The 25,939-nt window shown below is 41.8% G+C and overlaps 1 protein-coding gene across 3 annotated transcripts in view; it reads right to left on the bottom strand.

Annotated features, from left to right (window-relative positions):
• The window catches only part of NOTCH2 (notch receptor 2), an 84,192-nt gene that overhangs the window by 39,057 nt on the left and 19,196 nt on the right, over positions 1 to 25,939 (bottom strand). For all 3 annotated transcript variants that reach the window (XM_050306761.1, XM_050306764.1, XM_050306763.1), the window contains exons 3-9: positions 25,309 to 25,568; positions 24,293 to 24,628; positions 17,907 to 18,029; positions 4,068 to 4,301; positions 3,074 to 3,229; positions 1,787 to 1,975; positions 481 to 594 (exon numbers count right to left, since the gene is read on the bottom strand). In XM_050306761.1, the coding sequence (XP_050162718.1) occupies positions 481 to 594; positions 1,787 to 1,975; positions 3,074 to 3,229; positions 4,068 to 4,301; positions 17,907 to 18,029; positions 24,293 to 24,628; positions 25,309 to 25,568 (1,412 nt within the window). The remainder of the gene's footprint in view (positions 1 to 480; positions 595 to 1,786; positions 1,976 to 3,073; positions 3,230 to 4,067; positions 4,302 to 17,906; positions 18,030 to 24,292; positions 24,629 to 25,308; positions 25,569 to 25,939) is intronic.

Below are 25,939 nucleotides of genomic sequence, written 5' to 3'. Positions count from 1 at the left end.
CCATCAAGAAAACGAGTGATGTTCACCCTACACCTACACATTGATCCCTCAGCTCAGCATTTCTCCTTTTCTAGTGGAGCCCAATGCACTCCCTCCTCAAGCAAGCAGCATAAACTCTTGTGATGCACAACTGGCTTCTGCCTAAAAATCTCAGAAGACAAAAAGCATGCAGAGGGTCTGATCTTTAAAATGTGTTGAGAATCTCACTATGGTTTCCACAATAACAGAAGGTCACACTGCCAACTACTCTTTTAGGTGAGTGTCCAACTGCATGTTTCTCAACACTTAACCCAATTACGGGTACAATATTATTGCAACCAATACATCACTATTCTCATTTACTAGCCATTGCAACTCACTGATTCAAGCAGATGCTGGTGCCCTAAGACAACAGAACCTCACAAGAAACATATCCCTTACAACATCTGTGCAGTTCTTTGTAGTGTGAGGCAGGAAAAGCTTCCAGAAGTAAGAACTTACCAGGAGGGCAGACACACTGGAAGCGGTTGACTTTATCAAGACACTCTCCATTGTTCACACAGGGATTACTTAGACACTCATCAATATCTTCTTCACAGTGAACACCTTTAAAACCTGTTAAAAAAATTGAAATAAATCAGAAGAGGTGACAGAAGAGGTGAGTGAAGGTCCTAGGAAAGTGCCCTTGAAAGTGCCTCTTATACTCATGCTGAAAGTCTAACCCTAGTTTCACTGAAAGTCTGCAGTTTGGACAGAACCTATGAGGTAAGAACATACACCAGAGGTTAAATCATTGCACCAGAGGTTACAAAGGGATGCTGAAGTGTATTTTTCACTGTTGTTGAAGATGTTCACTTAATCAGTGGCAACAGAAGTTTGTGCTGAATTCACATCTAATGTTTTCTTCCACTCGAGGAGAAGGTGTTATGGTTTAATACTTTGAAACATCGATAATATATTACCTTATACCAATATAAGGTAAAAGGTAAAAAACCAGACACAGCAGATTATTTTAGCTCAAGGATTTTTAGCTAATAGCAGGGTACAAGAAAAACTTTAAGAAAGGTGATGTACTTATGACTAGAGTTCCACCCTTCAAAACAGATTATATATTAATTAAAAACTCATTGTAGTTGCCATGGTATCAGCTGATCACCTGTAGGGGTCACAATTCTTTCATTGTATTTTATAAGCATGTGCAACTGTCAACTTGCATTCTTTTTCTTTTTTTACCACTTTCTATAAGAGAGCAGAATAGCAGACTACATTAATCACTGGTATGCTGGCCATCCAAATTTTACAAGCACTATTTCAATCAAATAACTTTCTTTACAGTTATTTCCTCAGGTCACCAGGAGCTTACATCATTTGAGGTATTTTAAGCAAATAACCTGAACACTCTTATCCTAGATTATCATATGCATACCTTAAAACACAGTCACTCTTTTTAAGTTTGCACCTGCTTTGCTTTCACAAAGGTAAGTTTTCTGCACATGCACTTAAGTAGGTACAGTAACAACTAGGTTCTCACATACTCCAGCTCAGAAAGCTAACTTCCTCTGTTGATGGAGAGATTGGTTTCTTTCTCAGTCCTCTAATTGCTTTCTCCCTCCCACACACAAATGCCAAGTCCTCCTGGCTGGTGCTGCCACAGCAAGCTCGCTCTCTCTCACTGTTTCATTTAGCCTCACCCCTTTGCAGCTTTGTGTTCCACCTCAGCAGAGCAGAGCTGGCAACCCTTGCTGTGCTCTGCCTTCTGGTTTCTTCCTTTGCTGGGGGCCCCATGTTGGTCAGAAACTCCCCTCACCTGGCATACAGAGACATGTGAATCCTCCAATTTTATCCAGGCAGGTGGCATCGTTTTGGCACGGATTTGAGTGGCACTCATTGATGTCCATTTCACAGCGAGGTCCTGTGTACCCCTTCAAACACTCACAGTGGAAAGAACCTTCTGTGTTGACACATTTTCCAGCATGTTCACACGGATTGCTGTTTGCTGCAAGAGGGATACATAAATGTGTGTGTCAAAACCTCTCCTCAGAGCAGGAAAGCCGCAGCATTCTTTATTAGTCATGGTCTTTTCCAGTGGTCATTCCTTTCTGTCAAGTAATAGTGGGGACAGACTGTTCATCCTCCTGGGGAAAGGCTGCTGTGACTGACAAAAATATGCTTCTTTCCCAGTTTCTTTCCTGTCAGAAGGATTGTTGTCCCTGCCAATGGATCAAAGGAGCAACTCTGGTCCATATTACTAATGACAGTTCTCAAGACAAGGGCATCAACTAGCAGGGTTTAGAGAATTAATGATGCTTTCAAGGCCTTATCTCTAGATCATCTTTTGCATTTACTCCCAAGGCTGAAAAGATGCCGCCACAGCCACAAAACCAGCAAACTTGTCCATTGTGTGTTTTCAAAAAGAAACTGTGCTCTTGTCCAAGGCAGACTGAGGAACAAAATTCAAAGAATTTTGCATGAATGCTGGTTGGGTATTACCTTCACGCCTCACACTCTAGAAGCATGAACGAGCACTCACAAAACTGTAAGTAAGTCTGTAAGAGTCCAGTTAATCCTCAAAACAACACAACAGCATGCTATCAGAGAACTACAGCTTTAAAAGCCCTCCTGGTCACCAGTCTTGGAAGGCACTCAAAAGATCCAGCCATGTTCTGGCTGTCAAACAGCCTTGATATATTTCTATCGAGGCTGTAGCTACAACAGCTCCCACACGAACTGCAGTGCTTTCATTGTACCCTGCAGTTCTAAGGGACAGCTTAATTATCACATCTGTTTGCATGCACTCCTCTCACAATGCTAAAGCCCTCTTGCACAATGAAGAATGGTTAAGCATCTCATTGCTTTTCATATTCTAGAGGCTAACAGTTCAGACACAGACAACTATTTTGACTCACCTCTCTGCCCTAAGTCTCACACAAGACTTAAAGCTCATCTAAAGACACTGAAATGAAAGGCAGAGAGCAGGAAAGGAGTCACAATTACGTCGAGAAGCCTTGACAAAACGTGTATTCTTGCTCCTCTGTTAGTTCATAAAGCAAACGACTCAGCTCCCTGTGCATGTGCTCACACAGAGCAAACTCACCCATTGCACATTCATCCACATCCTCAGTGCAGTCTGCTCCCTTATGGCCTTGAGGACAGGTGCAGATGTAGTTTCCATTCACGGGATTGGTGTCACACAGAGCACCTTTCTGGCACGGATTGCTAACACAGGCATCATCCAAGTGGCACAGGAGACCTAGAGAAGTATCCAAGAGTTTATTAAAAAAGTGAGATACAGCAGTCACACTGTATGTTACGTTGCCATATTCCTTGTCCTGACATTTCAAATAAAGACTCTCACAGATAGAGGCTTAGGCAATATCTTACAGGCTTCAGCCTATAGACTACCATGGGGATTTCACCACACACTTATAAAATGTTATATTTAAATACAGATCCTGTAACTTTAAAGGTGTCTCCAGCACTTCTGGAGCAGTAAAATGGCTGACCATTACCAAAATGTCTTTCTTGCAGCACTTAACTAACTCTTCTCTGTAACCAGCACAATAATTTTGCTGACAGCTGAAAACAGCTGCACATGAAGCTCACTTTCTTAATTCAAATATGCTGACCACTTGTATTTCCAGGTAGTAGTTAGGAAATGTATTTTTTACGTAACCTAAGCCAGCAAATTTTCCACCACACTAGTGAAGATGCCTACATTCTCACATACTCATACAAAAATACCTAAGCTTGCCTTCTAGACTCATACAATTACCAGAAGTGGCATAGAGAAAGTCACCCTCATGCACAACTTCTCAGGTAAATACAGGTTCTGCTAAAGGCTAGAAAAAGATCTGTTTTCCTTGCAATCTAAACCATAATAAGTTTGTCTTCCAGCCTAATACAAACATTACTTTGTCCCAAGCTACAGGGGTTTAATAGGTCTTTCCTCATGGACAGCATGTCTCCTTTTGTTCTTCCTGGTTTGGCCACAGAGTGTGTAAAATAAACACATCACTTCAAACAAATGCATAAACTTCAGGATATACCTTCTGTTAAGGACCAGATTCATGCAAGTCTTCTGTGCTTACCTGCCTTTCCCTCTGGACAAATGCAGGAGAAAGAAGCCACTCGGTCGATGCAGGTGGATCCGTTGGCACAGGAGGCAGTGAAGCAGTCGTCGATGTTCTTGCTGCAGTCGTCCCCGCTCCAGCCGTTGACGCAGACACAGGCATAGCCCCCGTTGTGGTTGGTGCAGGTGCCTCCATTCTGACAGGCATTGGGCTGGAGCTGGCATTCATCCACGTCTTCAGTGCAGAACTGGCCTGGTGCACAGAAACAAACAAGTTTATTATAAGTTTGGACGCTCAGATTCAAGGAGATTCCTGCATGGACAACATTACCAAGGGAAACACTGGAGTCGAGATTGGTTCTCACTTCTTAACTCCAGGACTTTTGAGCATGAGAACTTCCAGTAGCACTGTCATCAACTTGGGCAAAGACAACTACCATCCCTAAATGACCCCAAAGTAGGAGCTGAACTGAAAATAACTTTAAAAAGGCAGTTTGAGAGCCAGCAGGCAGCCTGCACTGTACGAAGGCACATCTGCAAGGAGGTGAGAGGCAGAAAGAAGGAAGGTCTGCCAGAGGGACTAAGAAGATGGCCTCCCAAGAAAATCTTGTCAAAGAGTGTCAACAGACCAGCAGCAAAGGAACTCTTGTCAGGAGAACTTAACTTTTTCCTATATAGTTATTCAATGAAGATTACTTGAGGGAAGAAAAAATTTTTACACTCATCTACCTAAAATACTCCTTTTGCTTCCCCCATGTAGTATGCAGACAACCACAAACACTTGGTTTTTGAGAGGTTTTTTTGCTTTCTTTTTATTCAGAAACAAAATAATTACTCTAAAAATATTTTTATGACTAGAGATATTAGAGAGAAGAAAACAAACGTACACTCTCAGGGAGATTTAAGGAAAAGGACTAATGGACCACTAGGTATGAAATAGTTTTCAAGGGATACTGAATTTTACAGGCACTTATATAGAAAGCTCTGCATAAAGTATTTATTTGCCAAAATCCACCTTGCTTTGACATCAAAATCTGGAGAGCCTACCACTTGCATCAATATTTTGTTTTAACACTTATTCAGCTTTCTGATTAAAGTTGTATGGTTTACTTTGAAGCCGAAATTGTTTAGGTGAAGTTTCAAATCATTCATTCTTATTTTGAGTTCCTTGAACAGATAAAACCTCATGGTTAAGCACCAGCTCATTTCTTCCCAGGCTGGCATAGGGGTGCACAAGTGCAACCACAGACTATGGTCACAGTCAACAATCTTCTGCTTGATAAACTATTTCTCCCTTTTCTGTTGCATTAAGAATTCCCTAGCACTGAAAGGTTGTGGGTTTTTTCCCCACACACTTCTTGATAACTTGCTTTTACCACCCTTCCTAAAACACTGATACAATGCACACAGCACCAGAAGATGGCCCTTTATCAGAGATTAAGATTTGATTTGTTTGACGACCTTCCCCCTCCTCCAGCTGACACCATCGCCTCCCTCACCAGTTTGCAGCAGCTTCCCATTACTGGGTCCAGTCTCTTTAGTAAATGTGCTGCTACCACCAAGATCCTCCCATTTCTCTTCTCCAGCTGCTCTATCAGCTGCACACTTACAATTGCCTGGAATTCCCCCTGTATTCCAAGAATAAGAAACTCAAGAGCAGGCCACAGATCTCCCCTGTCTGGGCTCCAGTCTATTCAGGTTTGTCAATTAAAAAATAATTATTAGGTGTTGCTTAAGTGACCTTGTTTATTAACAGCCCAGAAATAATGAGGCAAGACACAGACACACCCTCTTCCAACGCACAGAACTGAAACATTTATTGTTGGCAGGAATCTAAAAATGTTCAGTCTTAACCATCTCCATCTACTATACTCATACCATGATTTCTTTTGTTTTCAAAGTACTTAAATAAATCTTTGCCTTTGATCCTGTGAGACCTAGATTTTTTTTTCACTCAGTGGCACAGAAATACAATTATTATTAAAAATATGATTATTATTAAAAAAATTATTATTAAAAAAATTAAAACAGTTGCACAACTGACTGTGTTCTGAGCCTATGCTCCTTTCAGCAGTAGGATTACTTCAAATCAAGAATTCTATCACTTTTAAAACCGTAAAAAAACGTGAACAGTAATAATAATTACAATAGAGTTTTCAGAATTAATCTTCAAATCCCAGTTTGCTTAGTAAAGCAGTTGGGGGGTGCAATCCAACACTTGGTATCATTATCTGTAAAACACCTCTCTGCATTATTAAAAAACAAACCGTGCATTTGTCATACTAGAAGTGGTTTGTTTATGAGCTTTCAGCGTTGGCTTATCAGTGGCCAGACTGAAAAGAGTCAGTTGGCTGGGGCCAGTTCCTTGCAGTCACACGTATCTCGCAACTCAACACAATCGACTTCCTCTTAAAAAAAAATAATAAAAATAATCAAGACTTTATTTGCTTATTACAAAACTGATTTTCCTTCTTTTCTTGGAGGGGGCCCAACCCAGATCAAAGGACACACTCTCTGACAAACACTCATCCACAGCACAGCCATCAGCACCCTTTTGCAGCCTTTACATCCTCTTTTTAGCTGCAGCCAATTCAAACTGCTGTCACTACAGCGTGAAGAGGGTCTCAGTGTTGAAGGTGCCACACAGACTGTAATGCCTCTCAAAAAAAAAAAAAAAAAAAAATCACTTGCCTTGTGACTGGTTGAATAGAACTCCTGAAATATAACCTTTTATGGACTTTTGGGGAGGGCGATCGAGTGTGGGTGCATGTGGGTTTTGTTAAAGCATGATGGGCAAACTACTCCTTCATATATACTATCAAACTTTGGTTTTGACTTTCCATTCCATTTTGGCTTTCCATTTCCATTCCAAATGCTACTATAATATCAACTTAAGACCTTTTTTAGTATTTTTTTTTTTACCATTACTTAGAAAACACTGGTAAAAGTACTTTATGTCTCCACTTCCAGAAAGGACAGTACCAAGTGACATCACTGATGTCCTTGCAATAACCCCAGGTCCTAGGCTAGTCCATATTTCTGCAGACCTAAACTAAAAGGAACTTCTAAAAGGTCTATCAATGTCTCCACAAGAGAAGAAAAAAGTAGAGCTTAAACTTCTTCAAGCAATTCAGTCATATTTTAAAAACAAACCACATCTGAGCTCCTTGAATCTGATCCTCACTCAGCTTCTAACACTCCTTTTGCAGCTACCAGACCACAATCGTATTTGTGTTTAATTATGAATATGAATCAAACAGAGCTCCAACTTAATGCAGTTTGTTTTAAAAACAGAGGAAATTGTAAAGCCTATCAATCTAACCACATTAATAAGTACACCATGAGGCAATGTAAGGGCAATAGTCTTTTGAAAGATTTTTGAAATTATGTTTTGAAATACTACAAATCCCAGGTTAAAGCCCAAGATGGTCACATTTCTTAACTGGAGCTGGTGAATTGGCTGAAAATGCTTGAACTCTAACTGCTGAAGTGGGGCTTGAGTGGTTTGGACATGTGTTCTGTAGCCCACAAAGGAGAAAACAAAAGGGCTTTTTTAGGTTGGGTGGTTTGGTGAGGTTTGGGCTTTCAGAGAAGTTATGGTTGCTTACATGATATTCTTGAATATTTAGGTGTTAACAGCATAGGATTAAGGGTCAATATTGTAATTTTTCAGCAGAGGTTTTTGGAATGGCCACAAACTCTCATTCTCCCCAAAGAGCTGATCTGCCCTCAGCAGACACTTCAAATGAGAGAAGTTGATTAACACTTTGGGCAGGTGCTGCAAAGAAAAGATTTGACGCTTCCGTTGTTAGTGACCTATGTCTTCAACAATGTCTGGGATTCCAGAATGATTTTTTACGGTAGAGGCAGAAGTCTCTTTCAGCGCTGGACATAAATCAGGATTTAATTCTAAAAATTCTCAGTGAATACTCTGCACAACACTTCTCCCTGTCAGGTTAGTTAGCTTTAAAATCAAATGGACAAAAGATCTCTTTTTATGGGATGCCGCTTTGACTTAAATGTAACAAAATTAAGTATTTTTATTTGTAGCCACATAGTTGGTAAGCTGTTTTTCTGCTTGTTAAGAGTTTTAGGAAGAATCAAGTCTTTCATTCATAGAACTGAAATTCAACTTCCAAGTGCAAAGTCCACTATGAACTGTATGAAGTGTACAGTGTAATACACATGTTCATAACCCCAGTGACTTCTGAATGCCACAACCACTTCAGCTGAAGTTAGTTTATCTAGCTGCAAACATCTGTAGGTATTTCTTTTCTTGTGCTCTTGCTACTTTCCATTACATTTCTAAACAAAACATAGTAAATACAGGGGGAACTAATAAAGGCAAGTGCAGTACACTAACTATAACATATTTTAATGGATATGTAGAAACAAACACATAAAAGACAACAAGAAAGAAAACAAATTACTCCAAGAAGCTAATAAAAACCTAACCTGACCTTGATATTTGCAGAGCCTGGGAAATCAGTAAAATGCCGACTCAGGTTCTAAGTGACCTTGTACAAAGTAAACAGCTAGTCCATGCGGTATTTCAAAATTGAAAACTAGAAGTAGAAAAAGGGAACAGCCTTCAACTCTTAGCACTTTTTGCCCACTATGAAACTAAGTTACTTCCTGCATATTTCCCCTAAAGAAAAAAAAAAAAAAGCCACATGGAATCAGTCAGACTTTTGTTGCTTTGATTACTCCCATTTTCAGACCCTCAGGAACTGAACAGGAACTCCAGGAGGTTCTCTTTAGGCAGACGCAGGACGCAGTGGTTCAAGGCCCCTCAAGCAGTTGTACCAGATATCACTGATGAGAAACAGTCAGCCCAGTCTCTTACAGGTCTTTGTGTTGAAAAGAAAAATAAAGCCTTATTTATACAGTTAAGGCAGCACACAAGATGAGTACAATCCTACACTGAAAGAGAGGAACATTAGCTTGAGCAAACAAGAAACCCAAACAGTCACTCTGGGAAGCAGCACCCAGCCATGTTCAAAAGCTGATCCTACCAAATCATAGAGGGTTTACATAAAACCCCAATTCCAACTGCACTGAACCTGCAGGTGAATGCAGAACCTTCAGTCAGTTCAATCAGAGGCCTTCATCCCTGGCAGAACAGACTTTCTGCAAAGGAGAAGCTTTTTTGGCCTCTTAACAGCTCTCCAGCAGGAAAGTCTGCTGATGCACAGCTGGAGTACCAGAGGCTAAAGCTCCTGAGAGCAGATCTAATGCAGTTTAATAACTAAAAACATTTAGTGAGACAAAGGGTCAAAATACCTTCCTGGGCCTTGAAAAAATTAGTTCGTTGAAAACTGAGCTGGGAGGAGACAGCAATGACCCATTTCTCTCAAAATCACAACAGCCATAGCAGCAGACTCAAACTGAACTGGAAGTCACAATATTTTACAGGTTTCATGATAGTGGTAAAACAACTGAGTGAGAACCACAGACTGGTCATCGGGGTCTTAAGAGACTCACTTGAAGAGGAGCATCAAGTTTCAAGAAGGTTTATGCCCCCATCCCCTCAGTAGCTCACTAGAAGTTAGCCACTTATCTCTGACTAGCACTCCAGTACACAGGAAAAAGATCGCTATCTCTCCTGAAAGGGCTATCTGGGAACTATAAAACAGATGTAGGCAGAAACTCTCTGAAAGAGTAATTTAATTCACAAGTATTCTGAAGATTGCTGTATGAGTTTTGAATACAGTGTAGCTAAAGAAAGCATGGCTCACTAGAATTGTTTGTATTTTTTCTCCAAGTTTCAAAGGACTACTAAGTGAGAAGGTGAAGCATCTTATCAAGACTCAAGAACAGGTTAAGAGATAAGGAACAGTATTTGTATAAAGGATCAAATCTAATAGTGGCAGAAGGCCATCAGTGCCACACCGCAGAGGACCAGGCAGTTTCTTCTCCTCTTTAACCACACGTGTGTATATTCAGGATGCCAGCTGGCAGACTACAAATGGCTGGGAAAGGACATTCCTCTGTCCAGTTCTGTCCTTTAACACAAGAAAAACCACCTGCATTGACAGGGCAACCCAACGTGTATTGATCCGTCAGGTCAAAGCTCAGTCCCCTCATGCTGCTGTGAGTGTCCTCAGCAAAAGGAAAAGGAAAAATCACACAGAGTCGTTGGGGCTTCTGGGAAAATTGTGTTTATGAAAAATACTTTAGCTCTCATGTTTTTGAACTGTGTATTTGTAAAAGCACTCAGTTTAATCTTTAACCCACAGAATTATCCATATTCACTGACATAACCCAGTTAAATTTAATGCTCACAGGCACCAGAGTGCCTAATTAAAGGCCTGGAAGAAGATGAACAGTAGGCAGTGGTATCTTTTGCAAAACAAGATTTATGTTTCCCAAGAGGAAGCCAGGGGATTTAGGAGCGAGGTTGCTGGGCAGTGCAACGGCAGACAAGGTTTGATGCACAAACGCCAACTAAAATACAAAGGCAAACAGACTTGCTGTAGAAGGTTTAGGTTAGGCACTCCTTGAGGAAACATCAGCTTCCCTGGAACAATTCAGTGGGGATCTCTGCTCAATCACAGGTTTAATCAACAAAATAAACATCGCTGAGCAGACATTTGACTACAAGGAAGAATAACTAATGCAAACACTTGTTGTGCAACAGCGATGGCACTGCTTCAGTCTGGAACACATTTTGCAGTATCGAAGCCACCACCTCTCAGTGAAGACACTGAAAAGAGGCAGAGTTCATAGTCTGACAGAGTGATGGAGAGAAGACTTTCCTAAGAGACTTACAAAGCAATTGCTACCCACAAAGGGAGAAAGGCAGCTGGTAGAAAGTATAATACAAGAGTTAGTGCTGGGAAGATACAGCACGTGCCAAAGTATACAAAAGAAAATAGCTGATCACATATATAGTGTGCTTCTATTGACACAAAGTATCTCAAAGCAGAGAACTTCAAACTTCTCTGAAGGAGGGAACACTTTCATATATAGGCCAAAATGTCCAGAGCAATAAACAGGTAATACTGAAAGGGATCTCATGTGATATCCAGAGCACATCCAAATTCCAGACCCTCCCACACAGCCATCTCCACAGCTCACTGCAGGCAATCCAGTCAATACAGCTGATGTTTTCAGTTCCAAGGATGGCTTCAGGCACACACAGAATTCCATGGACTACACTGTTTACATCTGCCAGAAGTGCCCCTAGTTGCATGTTGTGCTTAGTAAGGTCCTCCCTGCTTAAGTATTACAGTAGTTTCCCTGGAAAAAAGGACTGAAGCCAACTATTTTTGCCCTTCTTTTCTAAAGAAGAAAGAAGCATCACACTCTCAGAAACATCCTCCTTCCCCAGGATCTCACAGCATCTTTCTCCCAGAGCAGCAAAGCACTAGCAGCCATTCCCAAACCTCAGGTGTAGGGCTTTTGGGTTTGTTTTTAATAGATCTAATTATATCTTGAACAATGTTAAATACCATCCAAGATACCATAAATTTTTAGGAGCTTAATATAGAATTTGAACAACTGAAGATGAATCTACAATTGCAGAAAGCAGAGTAAACATCTGTGTTTATTTTAGACTAATATGGTGGAGAAAAGAGTTTAATTTCATAACCACACTGGGAAGCATGTAGTGGAACTAATGGGCTTTTACAAGGGATTTTACAACCCTCAAATACAAAACTCTGGGCTTTAAGAGACTTATGCACGGCCTGATCCATTAAATGCTGCCCTAAATCACTCCCCACAGACTACGGGGTAGTGAGGGCAGTCCTGACTGAGCTCTTCAGAGGCAATAATACAAATTATCAGAACACGATTCATTAAAAGTTATTACCAATATGCTAATAACAGACTGATTTAATACGGTGGTGGTAGGTGAAGTGACTGTGGACAGCAGCAGGACAGAGAAGTAAACAATAGGAAATACACATCACCAAGGTACTCCTGGCTTTGTCCTTCTCTTTACCTCCTCTGAAAAACCCAGTGAATCAGGGAAATACCTAACAAGTGAAACGATCTGCAAGGCAAAAAAAAAATAACAGCTGGAGCCAAAACTTACAATGAGAGCTTCGTAGTATCAGGCTATCTCAGCAACACATCTTCACTAATTACCCAAAGACAAATCATCTCACTCTTAAGTACAAGGGAAGGGACAGAAACTGCCAGGAACAAGTCTGCTGCAGATAAAACAACTGTTACATATTAGTCTGGTCTCTCAGCACACATCCACCAAGCCAGCCTCACCAGAGGGGTCTGGCCTATTTTGTTTTAGTGCCAAACACATGAGAAGGACACCTCCACAAGAGATTCTTTGGCACATTTGATTGCAAAAAGTATTTCCCAACCTGGAGAGCCACTAAAGACACAAGGGAAGCAGCAGCAGTGTGGTCTAAATTGGATGCTGTCATTCTGTCATCGGATCAGTTCAGCTGTTAACACCTCAGGTGTTTTATTACAGCTACCTCCTACCCAAGGCTTGCAGTTGGGAAATGAAAAGCAGCATGAAACAAACAGGAGGTGGTGGTAGGTGTTCCAGAATCCATACCACATAAAGTACTGGCTGAGGGTGTAACTTCTAATGCCTCTGAAATCCATCTGCTCTGTACAACACTGGAATCAAGTGCCACAAGAGAAACAAACAACACACAGACTAAAGTCTGTTTGTGTCCGATACTTCAGAACATCTGTACACTCACAAACTCAGAGCTGCCACCTCCAGAAGCTTCCACATGCTCCCTGCTCCCTTTGTATCTGACAGTTCAAACATGAAGGAAGAAAAAGAATCATAATCCCTCTTGGCCTCTTTCCGAGCTGTCTCTTGGAGATACTACAGTAGTGACACCGGCCAACTCGTCAAGTTTGGCACAGACAGATCTCAGCCAGTACCAAAGAGGCCACTGTGCTTTTTAATAAAGCCTGGAAAAGCACCAGAAAACTGATCATTGCTACACCACTGGGGAAGATGACTGCACTTCTCACAGGAGTGTGACCCAGCCTGCCTGAGCCAATACAAAGGTCTTGGGACGTCATCTAGGATAACGCAAGCAGGATCGGGAAGGAGTACAGCCCCAACAGCGCTGTCACATCATAATCAACACCCTCAAGAGAATAGCAAGGATGTATATTCAGTGACTTAGGAGGTTGGCATGTTCAACATTTATAATCCAAGCCACCTATTGTCAGAGTTAGTTCCTCCACATTTTGAGAGGCGTACTCCAGGAAGGCAGCAACTTTTTGAACACTAAGCTAACACAACTGGTTACAGTATACTTTGTGACACAGAAGCGGGAGGGAAGTGGTATTTGGCAAAGAAAGTTTTAAAAAACAAAATACCAGAGCATATGAACTCGCATAAAAATGTTAAACATTAGCCTTCTTAGCAAAAAAAAGTCATGTCTGCCCAGAGTTTAAGGTTGGGATTTTCAAAGAAAACCAAGGTAGGGAGCAAATATTACTCTAATTAAATAGGAATCGAACCCTTAACTCCCTGTGTTGAAAATTCCTGCCTAAAGCTCTGCAGAAAAAGTAACCCTTGTGCTAGTGTGTAAGAGCATATGACCAAGCTAACAGCTATTTTAATTAAAAAGCACAGCCCTGCTGCCTGAAGAGCTTTTCTGCTCAAGACAAACATTTGCTGCTTAAGCTACCTCCCAACGCTGGAGTTCTTTGGTGGAGTCAGCTGTTAGCACACTGTGCTTCCCTTGAGACAAAGGTCGCCCAGATTTTAAAATATACAGTTCACTGGAGCCCTCTTTTCAGGGGAAAACAAAGCCTAAATAAATACAACTGCCATGGGAGCCTCGCCTTCCCAGCCACAAGGAATGAAAGGCAGCAAGTAGGCCAAGCCTGCAACTAAAGCACTATGGTACAGGTCTTCCAAAACCCCCTCGAGTGTGGACACAGAGTGTCCCCAAAACCAGAGACTCCTCCCACAGGTTCTGATGCAGCACTTCAGGAGTGAACTGTGCAAAAGGCTTAACTCCATGGAAGATACAAATCAATCTCTGCTGTGCATTGTTCCTGAAACTTGATTTGGGCCAAACACAGATCCACAGTGATCCTCTGAAATACTGCAAACTTTACAGTGAGGCAGGAGTCCTTCTCAGCCAAGAGAAACAAAAGCATTTACAGCATTTTCTGTTGTTAATCACTTTAGTATGCAAATTGCCAAGTCAGCTTTCTTGGCCCAAAGCCGCACAGGTTAGATCAACAGAATAAACAGGTGCATTTTAAACAAAGCTTTGTTTCTTTAGATGAAATGTAGTCTGGAATGACTGAGTATCCTTTAAATTCTCAGGTGGTTTCACTGTGGTTGTGGAAGGACATCCTAACCTTCCATATGACTTTACAGCCCTGGACTGCCATCACTTTCTCTGAATCCACTCACCCATGAGACTGCCCTGCAAATTTTAATTCCTGATCCCAGAGGGAAAAAACAAAGAAGAAAAGAAAAAGCCAAGAGGAAAGAAAAAACAAAAACAAACCATCAGATGGCCTGTCATGCACAGAGGAATAGACTTCAGTCTTACATAAAAGCATCCAGGTCCATTTCGAAGAAAAGGTGGAGCTTCGTTACACATCTGCAACACTGTGCTTTGAAAGGACCCACACTGGTTCTAACAAAGGACTTACCCTGGGACAAGATAAAGTCATCCTTAAACAAACAGCCAGTTAACATTCAGCAACAGGAAAGGTCTGGGGCAGTTTCACCCAAACATCTAAGAGTGTCTTGTCAGTTACAAATTTACGAGGCTGATGATCACTATAACTGTATGAAATACGAGAACTTGAAGGTGACAAAACCATTAGTGACAGCAGGAATTTTTCATCATTGTTTTTGAAAGGCAAGACTTTATCTGTCCGGAAAAAGCAGCAAACTGAGAATGAGAAGGCAGGCACTTCAACAGAAAAGGAGCAGTGAGCTCTGTTTGAAGAGCAGGAAATAAGACCGAAAGCAAACACCATCACAAAAGGTGGGAGCAAGTAGAAAAAAAAAAGTTTTTTGGTTTTTGTTTGTTTTTTTTTTTTAAATGCATAACTATGTAGCCCAGCCTACCACCTGCCAAGAGGGAGATGGTTACCAAAAGGAATTGGAACAGATTTTGTTTCAGTAAAGGATACTTCAGTATTACTTTACACAAAACTTTTCTTCATGGAATGCAGTACAGCTTCTTGATTTTTCTAGCAAGGAATGGGACTGGTTTCTCTATGCCATGAAGCACAGATTAACAAACACAACAGAGCTTCATTCACAGCACAAAGATTAAATGAAGACTAAAATGGCAAACAGACAAATTTAAACTTAGTTTAAAAGTTAGCTGACAAGTATTCAAAAATAGAGACTGTTATGAAGACAGTACATTAACATTCTTAGGTATTTTTAGAAAATTTAACATCCTTTCAGTTTTGGCTGACGTTTACTTACAAACATGTGTATTTGGGTCCTTTTTTTTTTTTTACTTGAGCAGTACACAATGTCCTCTAACCTCATCCTCTTACTGGATGCTTTTGATTTCCTGAAGTGTTCATTCTCAGGGTTTGACACTGTTGGGCTGTAAAGTTTATCAGGACATACTCCAAAGGAGTTGTCTGCTTAGCTCTCCCCTTTTCACTCACCTTAGAGAAGATTTGTTATAAACCCACTGTGCAAAGGACAGACCCACACTTATGGATTTCCTTGTTGCCGAATAACAGATGTTTTATTGTAGTTTTTTCCTGTCAGCATTAAGAGCAGTTTAATCTCAAAAAAAAAAAAAAGTCACTCTCCCTCCAAACTATTCCAGAAGTCCTCTATCTGCCTTCCCTGTTTTGTGCCCTGCCTCAGTATCACCTCTGATGTCTCCAAGCTGGACACGTACTGTTTTCTTGCACCTTCTTGGTGATTCGAAGATGCAGTAAAGGGACCGAGGCCCATTCAGAGAAACAAATTTCTTTCAAGAAAATGCTACTGAGATGACAGAGAAGAGTCACAGAAACTAGCACTGTGCATTTCAGACAAGACAGTTAAGTTCCCCAAAGGCTCTAACCTTCATTGTTCAAACAGCCAAGCTGCTGTTTCCTAAATTGTGAGATCATTTTTATTTCCAAAGTCTAGAAAGGCAACAGCCTTCATAACCCATCACCTAAAACCACTGCTGCACTGATAACCTTAACTGCACCACAAAGGAAATTCTCAGAAAGCCCATTCCATTAAATTGTTAGAAAGCCATGGTTTGGAGAGTTCCTCTCTCTTTCCAGGGTTTCACTGGAAGGAAGCATCCTTCACACACACAAGGTTTTCTGGAGACACTGTCCATACAGAAGAAAGATGGCACAACACTAGGCCGCAACACAGGTCCAGTGATTTTTCTCAGTGCTATTTAGAGGCCATAACAGGTTCAGAGAGGGAAGCACCACAACTGCACTGCAAAGAACTTCAGTGGTTATTCGCAGAGACAACCTATCATAAAACCAAACAGAATCACAGCCTGTTACCATCAAGGTCTTTTCCAGGTGAGTTGCAGAAGTCATCCCTAGCTGACAGCAGGCATCCACCCAAATCCTGTAAACCAAGCTAAACTTATGACAGCAAAATAATCCCTTGTATATTATACACTCCTGATCATCATAACCTCTATGCTTGGGAATAAACCTGAGATTAATTTACTACTGACAGACGCTAGAAGTCATAACAAGGTTTATAATTTCTGTGGCGTGGAGCAAGATTTTAGGGGTCACTAAGGGTTTGCTGTCTCCAACCCAAGCTCTCTCTTCATGTTTTCCTTTACAGGTTTCACTTTCCACGTGCTTTAAGGACATAGAGAAGTGGTATAGAAGCAAGGACATTTACTCATTGAGGGGAGGACTCATCCTCTCCTATTTACACCTAGTTTCACAGAGCTGTGCGAGCTGCGGTGCACTTCGCTCTTTTATGTGGTTTTAACTTCATTTAAGAATGTATTTTTTTTCAAGCTAATGAGGGTTCTTAACTGGCAGCCTCCTTTGCAGTTAGTGACAAACTGTTTACAGTAAGAAGGAATGTTCTCTGAGGAAAAAAAGCTTTTTTTAAAGCCAGTTTTAAGTCTGGGTTTTTTACCTATGATTTTGAAAAAAGGGTAAAAGCATACTCAACTGAAAAAGTACACCAGCTAAGAATTACTAGTATGACTCAAACTCACCCTATAACCGGAGGTATTTGTTTATTTTTGAGGTATGGAGACATTTTGCAACTCAATATGACATTGAGTTTCCTGTAAGCTGCTTCCTTACATCACGCATAACACTTTCTTGAAATTCACACTCTTTTCCCCTACAGACTCAGAGTAATACAGATTCATTTACGAAGCAAAAGTAGTTTTGCTACTCCAGATAAAAGTCAGTCAAGTAGGAAAATAATAGTAGCAAAACCATAAGTTGCCTGTACATATACTTCTCTTCCCTCCTTTTCCCCAGTCTATTCCTCCTTTCAGATTTGCCCTGTTCCTCAGCAGCATTACTATTATGTATGTGATCATTATCCCAGGTTACAATTAGCCCCAAATCTATCAGCAAAGCACTGCTATGTGCACACACCCATAACAGCAAAGCCACGTTCTGTACTTCTGGAAAACACACATCCCCTTGCAAAGTAATCCATACAAGAAGTGCAGCTCTGTGCTGTAGCTCAGGAATCAAAGTACCTGTCTGCCAATCCACACACATATGCCTGGAATACTGCAGTGGGAAACTGCCCTCCACTGTGGTGGCTTTGATGCAGCTTTCTGTCAAGGGCTGCACTGACATCTGCCCCCCTGAGCGCAGGAACGGGCACAGACACGCTCTGCACTCAGCTGGGCAGAACTCCTGTGATGCATCAGCAGAGACCACAAGCCCTGTGTCTGTTTTCCACGGCACATACCTGTCCACTGGGGCGGGCAGCGGCAGTTGTAGGTGTTCACACCATCCACACAGACTCCTCCGTTCAGGCACTTGTGATTCGGGCAGTCGTCAACGTTGTGGCCACAGACGGTTCCCTCGAAACCTGGACAGAGCACAAACACAGCAGAATGAAACGGGTTTCCCACCTCTTTTGAAGAGAATTCACCCTTCACGCAGCTTGCCCTCTTTTCTTCCTTAAACATTCGCCCTGTTAACCTAATCCTGAGGAACCTCCGTGCAGCACGTTGAACAGAGACCCTGTTTGAATGGCTTTGCTAAATAGCATGCAGGTCAGATGACACAGTTAAAACACTACTACCGTGGGTAGATGGCCAAATATGTTTTCACAACCAAAAAGAGGATTTTCTCTTTAAGTGACTAAGGAGCACTGTCATTCAAAGCAAACCATTCAAAAACCATTCAAAGCAAGACCAAGACAGTTTACTATGAGATAAGCTTGTCACTGCCCACCAAGCCTGCAGTTAGAGCACGAGCAAGGATAAGCTTTTCCCATGGCAAAAAGGTGCCTGGCGTTCACTTCATGAATAGTTCAACACAGTCTGCCTTGGCTATGCCAAAGAAAGATCTTTCATGCTTTGAAAATGAGCTTCTAAAGTCCTGATCCAGCCCTCTTCAGTGTTCCACAAGTCAGTCAATCAACAACTTAGCCACCACCCAAGCAATGCTTACACTAAGCCCTGACCAAAAAGTAGATACCATTCCCCAATGAAAACCCAGGCTTCTAATGAAGATAGCCACAATGACAAGTTATCCTTGCTAGATCTCCCTCTCCTTTTCAAAGAAGTGGGGACATTAGGGAAGGGAGCTTTCAATGATCTGTCTTCCCCTTGATTTCCCCTGCTGATTTAGTTCATGCTTCATTAAATAAACCTGCTATTTCTGCTCCATGAGAGAGCTATTTATCAAAGCACAAGTGGATGCATGCTAATGTGGATGAAGTAAATGATTCCAGAACACATATGTTAATTTAAAACATCAGCTCTGCCTCTTCACTGCTTTGGAATGCAATAATAACATGACAGAGTTCTCTCATCCAGAATTATGCTTTAACCCCTCTACTCTTGATGCCCCATTCCAGACGCTTCCATAACATCTGTGTCAAGTCACACAGACCCTCTAAGCAACATCTGGTCCAACACAGATCACGCTGTGTGGCAGATGAGATGAGACTATAAATCTCTGAGGCAGATTCTCCAGACTACTGCTACTCTCATGAGACTTAGGTGATTCATGTGTATTCCCACCTCTTGAATTTCTCCAGCTGTACAGGTAAGAGTCAGAAGTGATGAGAAGTGCTATTGCCAAGCTGTATCAAGTGCATTAGCATCCATCAGCAAGGAACAACACTCAACAAAAAAACAAACAAACAAAAAAATCCCACAAAAAACACACCCCACACACAAAACCCAAAACAAAAGACCTTCAGTATTACTCTCTCCCTTCACAGCCCTTCTGACATCCACCCAATGTCCTAGAAATTTGGTGACAGTAGGGAAGCTTAAAACTAAGAGGAAATACAACATAAGCCTGAATCCTAATCATTACAGCAGCACCTTCCCGGCAAAAGCTGTTGAGGAACAAAGGAATTCAATTAGTATCACATCACTACGCTGAATACTGTATAAAGCTACCAAGCATGAGCAAAGGCTCAGCTGTGAAACACAGGGTGTTCTATCAGCTTGTGTTTCAACTTGAGAGGAATCATCCCTCTGACCACATATTGCACTCACACCAGGACGTGATCAGCATGGAAATACACTCAGAACCACAAAGACACGAGTAAATGAACTCCTGACAGCAAGCATTTATTTAAAAATGAACCTCACTGTACTTCACACAAATTCAAAGTGGCCCAGTGATTCTCAGAAATAATAAGGCATGGAAGTCACCCCAATACTGAAAACCTCACCAAATCAATTGTACATTTTCACATTTTAACCAGTTGTACTGCCACCTAAGAGCTGGTCCTCAAGCACCTCATGCAAATGTAGAAAACCATTACTCCCACACTAAAAGCTGGAGGATAGCAATAATGACAGTAGAACAGAGACAAGAAAAAAGAGCTTACAAAAAAAAAAAAAAGGCAATGCAGTAAGAAGGTTCTAGAGAAATGACACACAGTCAAGCGTGCTCAGTCAAAAGACATCTCCAACAGAAAGGGAATCAGGAAGGTTTGAAATGGAGAAGACAACACTATGTTGAGTGCACAGCTGAAGAAAATACAAGTTTCTTTTTTTTTGGTTACTTCCCGACTCCCAAGTTTCCTTTAAATTTGTCTTACTTTGAAGAACAACTGTGACTTAGTTTCAAAACACCCAAGAGCTGTAAAGGATGCTTTTTGTATCCTCCTACACTGCAATATTTCAATCTGTTTAATTTGTAAATAAAACTGTCCTAGTGAAGTTTGGATTTCGTTCCTAAAATCAGACCTTTAGAGTCATGGTTGCCCAGGCCAACGCACCTACATTTGAGCATGACAAGCATGAAGTTGCTCTGAGCTATGTGAGCTTTTCTCTAGCTGGATCCCAGGATCTACTTTTGCAGTTATATAACCTGATTCTTTTCCAGAAAGCCACAGAGTTCACTGTTTTGATGTATTTGGACACCTGACTCTATTTCCTGTTCCCCTCTGTGCTGGGACTCATTTTTTGTCCTTTGCTTTCTCCCTGCATGAGAATAGTTTGCAATACACATCCTGACTTTTGCTCTGTATCTCCATGAACAAACTAAGGAATGAGAACCTCCAGGGGAAAAGCATTCCCACTGCTAACAGCATGTTGTTCCTCCTCTAGTACACAGACTGACAAAAGCAGATAACTTTATTCCTACGTCATCTGAAATCTCCACCCCATTCCAGAGCACCAGATCCAATTCCCTTCAAATCTTATTTCTTTGCCTTATTTCAACCTATAAATTACACCTCAGACTTTCTGCAGGTCCAATTAGTAATGGGGATGGGAACCCACACCTGAACGAAAATGTCAAGTTATTGCTGGACTTAGGGCCTGATGAAGGGAAATTAGGGATGCAGAGTGCTAAAACTGAGCTGGGCTACTCCAGGTCAGAGAGCCAACTCACCCAGAGCACAGGGGCACACATGTCACCTGGTATACCGCAGGGCTGCTGGCACGGAGAACCTCACAGCCCACAGGAAGGTGCTCATCTCCAAATCCCAGCAAGCAGAGCCTTCCTGCCATGGAAATTCAGTATTGTTGGACCCCACTGGTGATGCTCACTGCACGGCACAGCGTGACGCTCCGCTAGGAACCGGCGTGAGGTTACTTCCTCTTCCCAGGAAGTGTTCCAGCTCTCATAAACAGCCTGCTCCAGCCTGACAGATCGTTTCCTGAACAAGCCCTTGGAATTCCCTTGGGTCCTTATCTTAGTTAATGGGTAATTATTTTGATGGATAACAATGAATAATCACTTTCCCAGCTAAGAACTTCCTCTATTGACTTGTTTAACATTCCATTAAAGGTTAGTTGCCAAATGAACTCCTTTTTTGTCAAATATTTATAACTACGAGCTCATTCTTCTATTTAAAGGAGTTGTTAATGCTTCAGGTTAAGTCTCTTTCAAGGAAATATTTTTTTTCACTACTACTCTGTTATGATTCACCTAACGTGCTCACTTGTCTACAATCCCGTTTCCACCTAAATCAACAAAGCCCAGAGGAAAAGTCATTATATCAGATGGATAGAAAATATGATGTTACCTTTCAGACAGATGCAATAGTGACAGTATATATAACTTCACTTTACACTCGTCACCAAATGATGACTTCACACATGTGACTTCATCAATTACCTAATGCAAGATTTGTTTGTGTACATCCTCAAGTGACATACACGGTACTTGTGTGCCAGTAGAAAAAGCTGTTGTGATGTGTAACCCCAGGTTCTAGGTTTTTCTTACATTTTCAAGCTCTTATTCTCATGTATCTGCATTTACACAAAAATAAATTCACTGAAAAGCCAAGAAGAAAACATCTACAGGAAACAAGAACCCATTTCAGGGCCGGGCTAGAAGTAGCTTAATTATGCCTAAATTGCTGCTTGAACAGTTTCTTCAAAGTAGTTTTACAGGTCACAAGATGCAAAATCATATCAAAAACCACCCCAGCAGTTCAAGATGCCTCCTGCATCTGTGGCCATAACCCTGAGCGATGGCAACATCTTAAGGCAGTCCAGAAGGGCTAGAGCAATTCCATTTATAGTCACAGTATCGTCGGCGTTGCTCCAATTCAGAGAGGGAGGCTAAAGAGGAATTTCTAGTCCATAATCCTGGCACACTCTTCCAGAGGAGCAGGCCTTGTTCACATCCTCCCTAGGCGTGACAGGCCACCATTTCTCTTCTCTTTCTGCTGACCTTTCCTTGCCAGACAGAACCTTCTCCAACACTTCAGAAATTCTGCTCTGCGCTAAGGGGGAAGAAATGGCTGGGTGCCTTGCCTTTATCAGTCTAATGTAAGCATTTGGGCCTCTCCAACAGCTCCCTTTTCTTGCTGTTTTTCAAATGACTAGTTTTTAAAAACTCAAGCTAGCAAAACAGCGTGGCCAACTTAAACAAATACGGGAAATACAGACGTGAAGGCTCTCAAAGCCACATTAACTCAACCCCGCTATACACACTGTGTACCAGTTAAAAAAGCAGCTCATAATCCAAAATGTGTGAGCAGTGTAGGTGTGTAGCTGTTACTATAGTAATCTCATTTTCATTTCCTGACCGTAGTTCAGCCAGCCCACACACTTCTCTAAAGGAAAATCTGCTTCTACTCAGTCTTGTGTCTCTGTAAGGGAATCAATAAAGCAAACTGTCTTATCAGCTTTACAGGATCAATTCCCTCCAATTTCATCTTCCCCACTTCTTTCCCCCACCTCAGTGCTCCCACATGAGGTCTTAAAGTCCTTGAACTGGCTAAACAGATCTGACTTTCAGAAAATTCTGAAATTCTGACCATGACTGTTAATCCAGAGGTACTTGGTTTATAATTTCATTTTAAAAAGATGCAAAGCAGAAAAGCAATAAATTCCTTGAGAGCAAGTGTTAGTTAAGACACCAGTATTTTCAAAGCACTCTTTCTTCAAGCATAGTAAGAAACAATTGCTTTGAAAAATAAAGATCCATCCTTCTACTTTAAGATCGATTTTGATAAATTCTTCCAAGTCACATGCTTGCTCAGGCAACCCAGGAAGTTGTTGAGCAGTCACTTGCTAAGGTTGGCAATGTACATTTAAGGTCATTTGAGTCAGCACCTCAAGAAAAGATCTCCAAAAACGTGAACGTTTTTCACAAGTTCTAAATGCACTTCCCACATGTACCTGTGACTCCAAATGATCCTCATGAGAAGACAGTCATTGTATACTCATCCTAAACAGTGTATGGCAGCTACATCTTTCACATAAATAACAACACAGAAATGCTTAAGGGGAGAGAGTTTACTTTTCCAGATTACCACACACCAACTGCTTGTGTGCCAGACTGCAATACACTTAAGTAGGAAGTCTAGTCAAAAGCATTTCCAAACAATCAGTTTCCCATGGAGTTGAATTACTCAGTAAAAAAATATCAGCCTAAAAATAATCTGATATTCAAAGACGACTAGTACTGCTCTGTGGTCGAGTATGACAAGTGGATAGGAGGCAAGAGGGATGAGACCACCAGGGCCCCAGCCAGGTGACACAAGGTCACGTGTAGAGATTAGAGCCCAGCTTGAGACACAAAACCACTGCCGCCCGTGACCCTGAGCAGGCACATCATCCCTGCTGTGGATGAACTCAGGGCAGCCAACAGCATCAGAAAACAAGCAGTCCTCATTTATTTGGAGACAAAAAAGGGTGGGGTGAGTTGGAAATGATATCTTGTTAGATTTGGAGGAACTGGAGAAGAAAAAGGAAGATAATAGAACTCCATGTGTTTTAGGGGTAAAGGCAGAGAAGGAGAAGGATACACATTCATTCAAGCACTGAAGTTAATGGTGGCCTTTACTGACACAAAACTGTGCTTGTGTTAATGGCATTTTGCATTCCAAATAGGCATTAGGAGATCCTAACCTCCTGGAATCTACCTCATAGCTCTTACTTATTTGATTCTCTGCCTCTAATCGGGTTCCAAGTAAATTTGCCATTTCCAGCCGCCTTCCCTTTCCTTCCCTTCCACATTACGGAATTCTGACACTCAGAAATGGACATCCTAGCAGAGCTTCCTGCCTCGCTGAGCTTTCCCTCCCTTCCACCTCCCACTACAGGCACACCACACAGAGACTCCGAGAGAAGCTTTTCGGAAGAACACGGACAAGGAGCGCAGGGACAAGACTTACAAAGCCAAGCACTCCGGAGCACTTACCTGGTAGGCAGTTGCACTCAAAGGTGAAGTCACTGGTTTGATGGCAGGTCCCTCCATTCATGCAGGGCGACGGGGAGCACGGCATGTACACGCTCTCGCAGCGGTGCCCTGTGTAGCCTGGCTTGCACTGGCAGCGGTAGGAGCCAGGCAGATTGACACAGGTCCCACCATGCTGGCAAAGCCCTGGTGTGGCACACTCATTCACATCTATCTCGCACCTGGGGCCACTGTAGCCCGACAGACAGACGCAGGAGAACTTATTTCCAGACACAGTACATGTACTTCCATTGGCACAAGGCTGAGATGTGCAGGCATCAATCCACTGGCAATCCCTTCCTGTAGGAAATCGAGACAGATTAACAAAGAGTTATTTCTGTGGAAAAGAGGTTTTTTTTCATGCTACCTTGAAATTATTAGTGCATTAAACCTTTGCATTATTACAGAAAAATTGATGTCTGCATTTTACAGCATTATACTTGAAACAAAAATTCATTTGTGGTTAAAGTATGAAGTCACTTACAGGGTAGCAGCAAGATACAGATTGTTGTGATTTATAAAAATAACCCATGACCTGAAATCATACTATACACTGACAGTCACTCTTCTTCTGCATCCCCTTCAAGAGTGAAAAAAGTTTCCATGCTTCCCCCCTCAGGCATCCAATTATAGTTTTCCCACAGAAAGTTTATGCTGGCCAAATTTGCTGTCTTTTTTTCCCCCAGAAACTACACTCTGAATTCAAAGTGTAACAGCCACTCCAGAGTAGCTTCTGCCCTCAGTTTTCCCACGTGGACAACCCCACAAGATCCAAATATTTTTCTGCTGACGTGTAAAGGGTAGGGAGTTTGAGTCCCTATTCCCCTTGGCTTTTTTTGGTCATGCAGTCATTCAGACTTCCTCTCATTTTTTGTGCTGGAGTTAGAAAACTTGAGAGCGTATTACAACTGCCCCAGAACGTTCCAGGATGAAGCAATTCACAAAGGAGGGAGTCTGGAGGTACAAATGCAGAAGCCCACCTGTGTAACCCGGAGGACAGACACACTCGTACGTTTCCTGGCCGAGGGGATGACAAGTTCCTCCATTCAGGCAGGGCTGGGACACGTAGCAGAGGTGTGATTCTGAGTACTGACAGTCCTCTCCCGTGAATCCTGGAGCACACTTGCAGGTAGGTTTTCCTATCAGGGAGGCAACTTCACAAGTTCCCCCGTTCTTGCAGGTATTGCTCTCACAGGGGTTTCTGTACTGACAGTAGTCTCCAAGAAAGCCTTCTCGACACCTGCAACAGAGAAGGAATGAATTGCAGCACACTCACCTGAAGCCTTGCTGCCCTGGGAAGATTCCAAGAAGGAATTTCCACGGCCACGGAAAGTCTTGAAACTTGCCATAATTAATAGTAACACTAACAAGCCTAAACGTTTACATCACAGATGTAACAGGGACTTCCTGTGGGACTGTCTCAAATGAGATCACTGAAAACTTAAGTTGTGAAATCCCCCGTTACAAAATAAATAAGCACCACTTTCAATCACAGTTACATCAAATGCAGAACCTCATTCCTGTACTTCCCTTCAAAATTTCACTAAAAGCCTAAGTGTTAAAGAATTGCTGAGAAATAACTCCTTGCACCTACTCCCATTCTAACAAGCA

Source organism: Myiozetetes cayanensis, unplaced genomic scaffold (genome assembly GCF_022539395.1).
Source record: "Myiozetetes cayanensis isolate MyiCay16 unplaced genomic scaffold, myiCay2020 scf12, whole genome shotgun sequence".
Classification (NCBI taxonomy): Eukaryota; Metazoa; Chordata; class Aves; order Passeriformes; family Tyrannidae; genus Myiozetetes; species Myiozetetes cayanensis.
The sequence above is the reverse complement of the archived record's forward strand: the minus strand, read 5'-3'. Positions and strand labels throughout refer to the sequence as shown.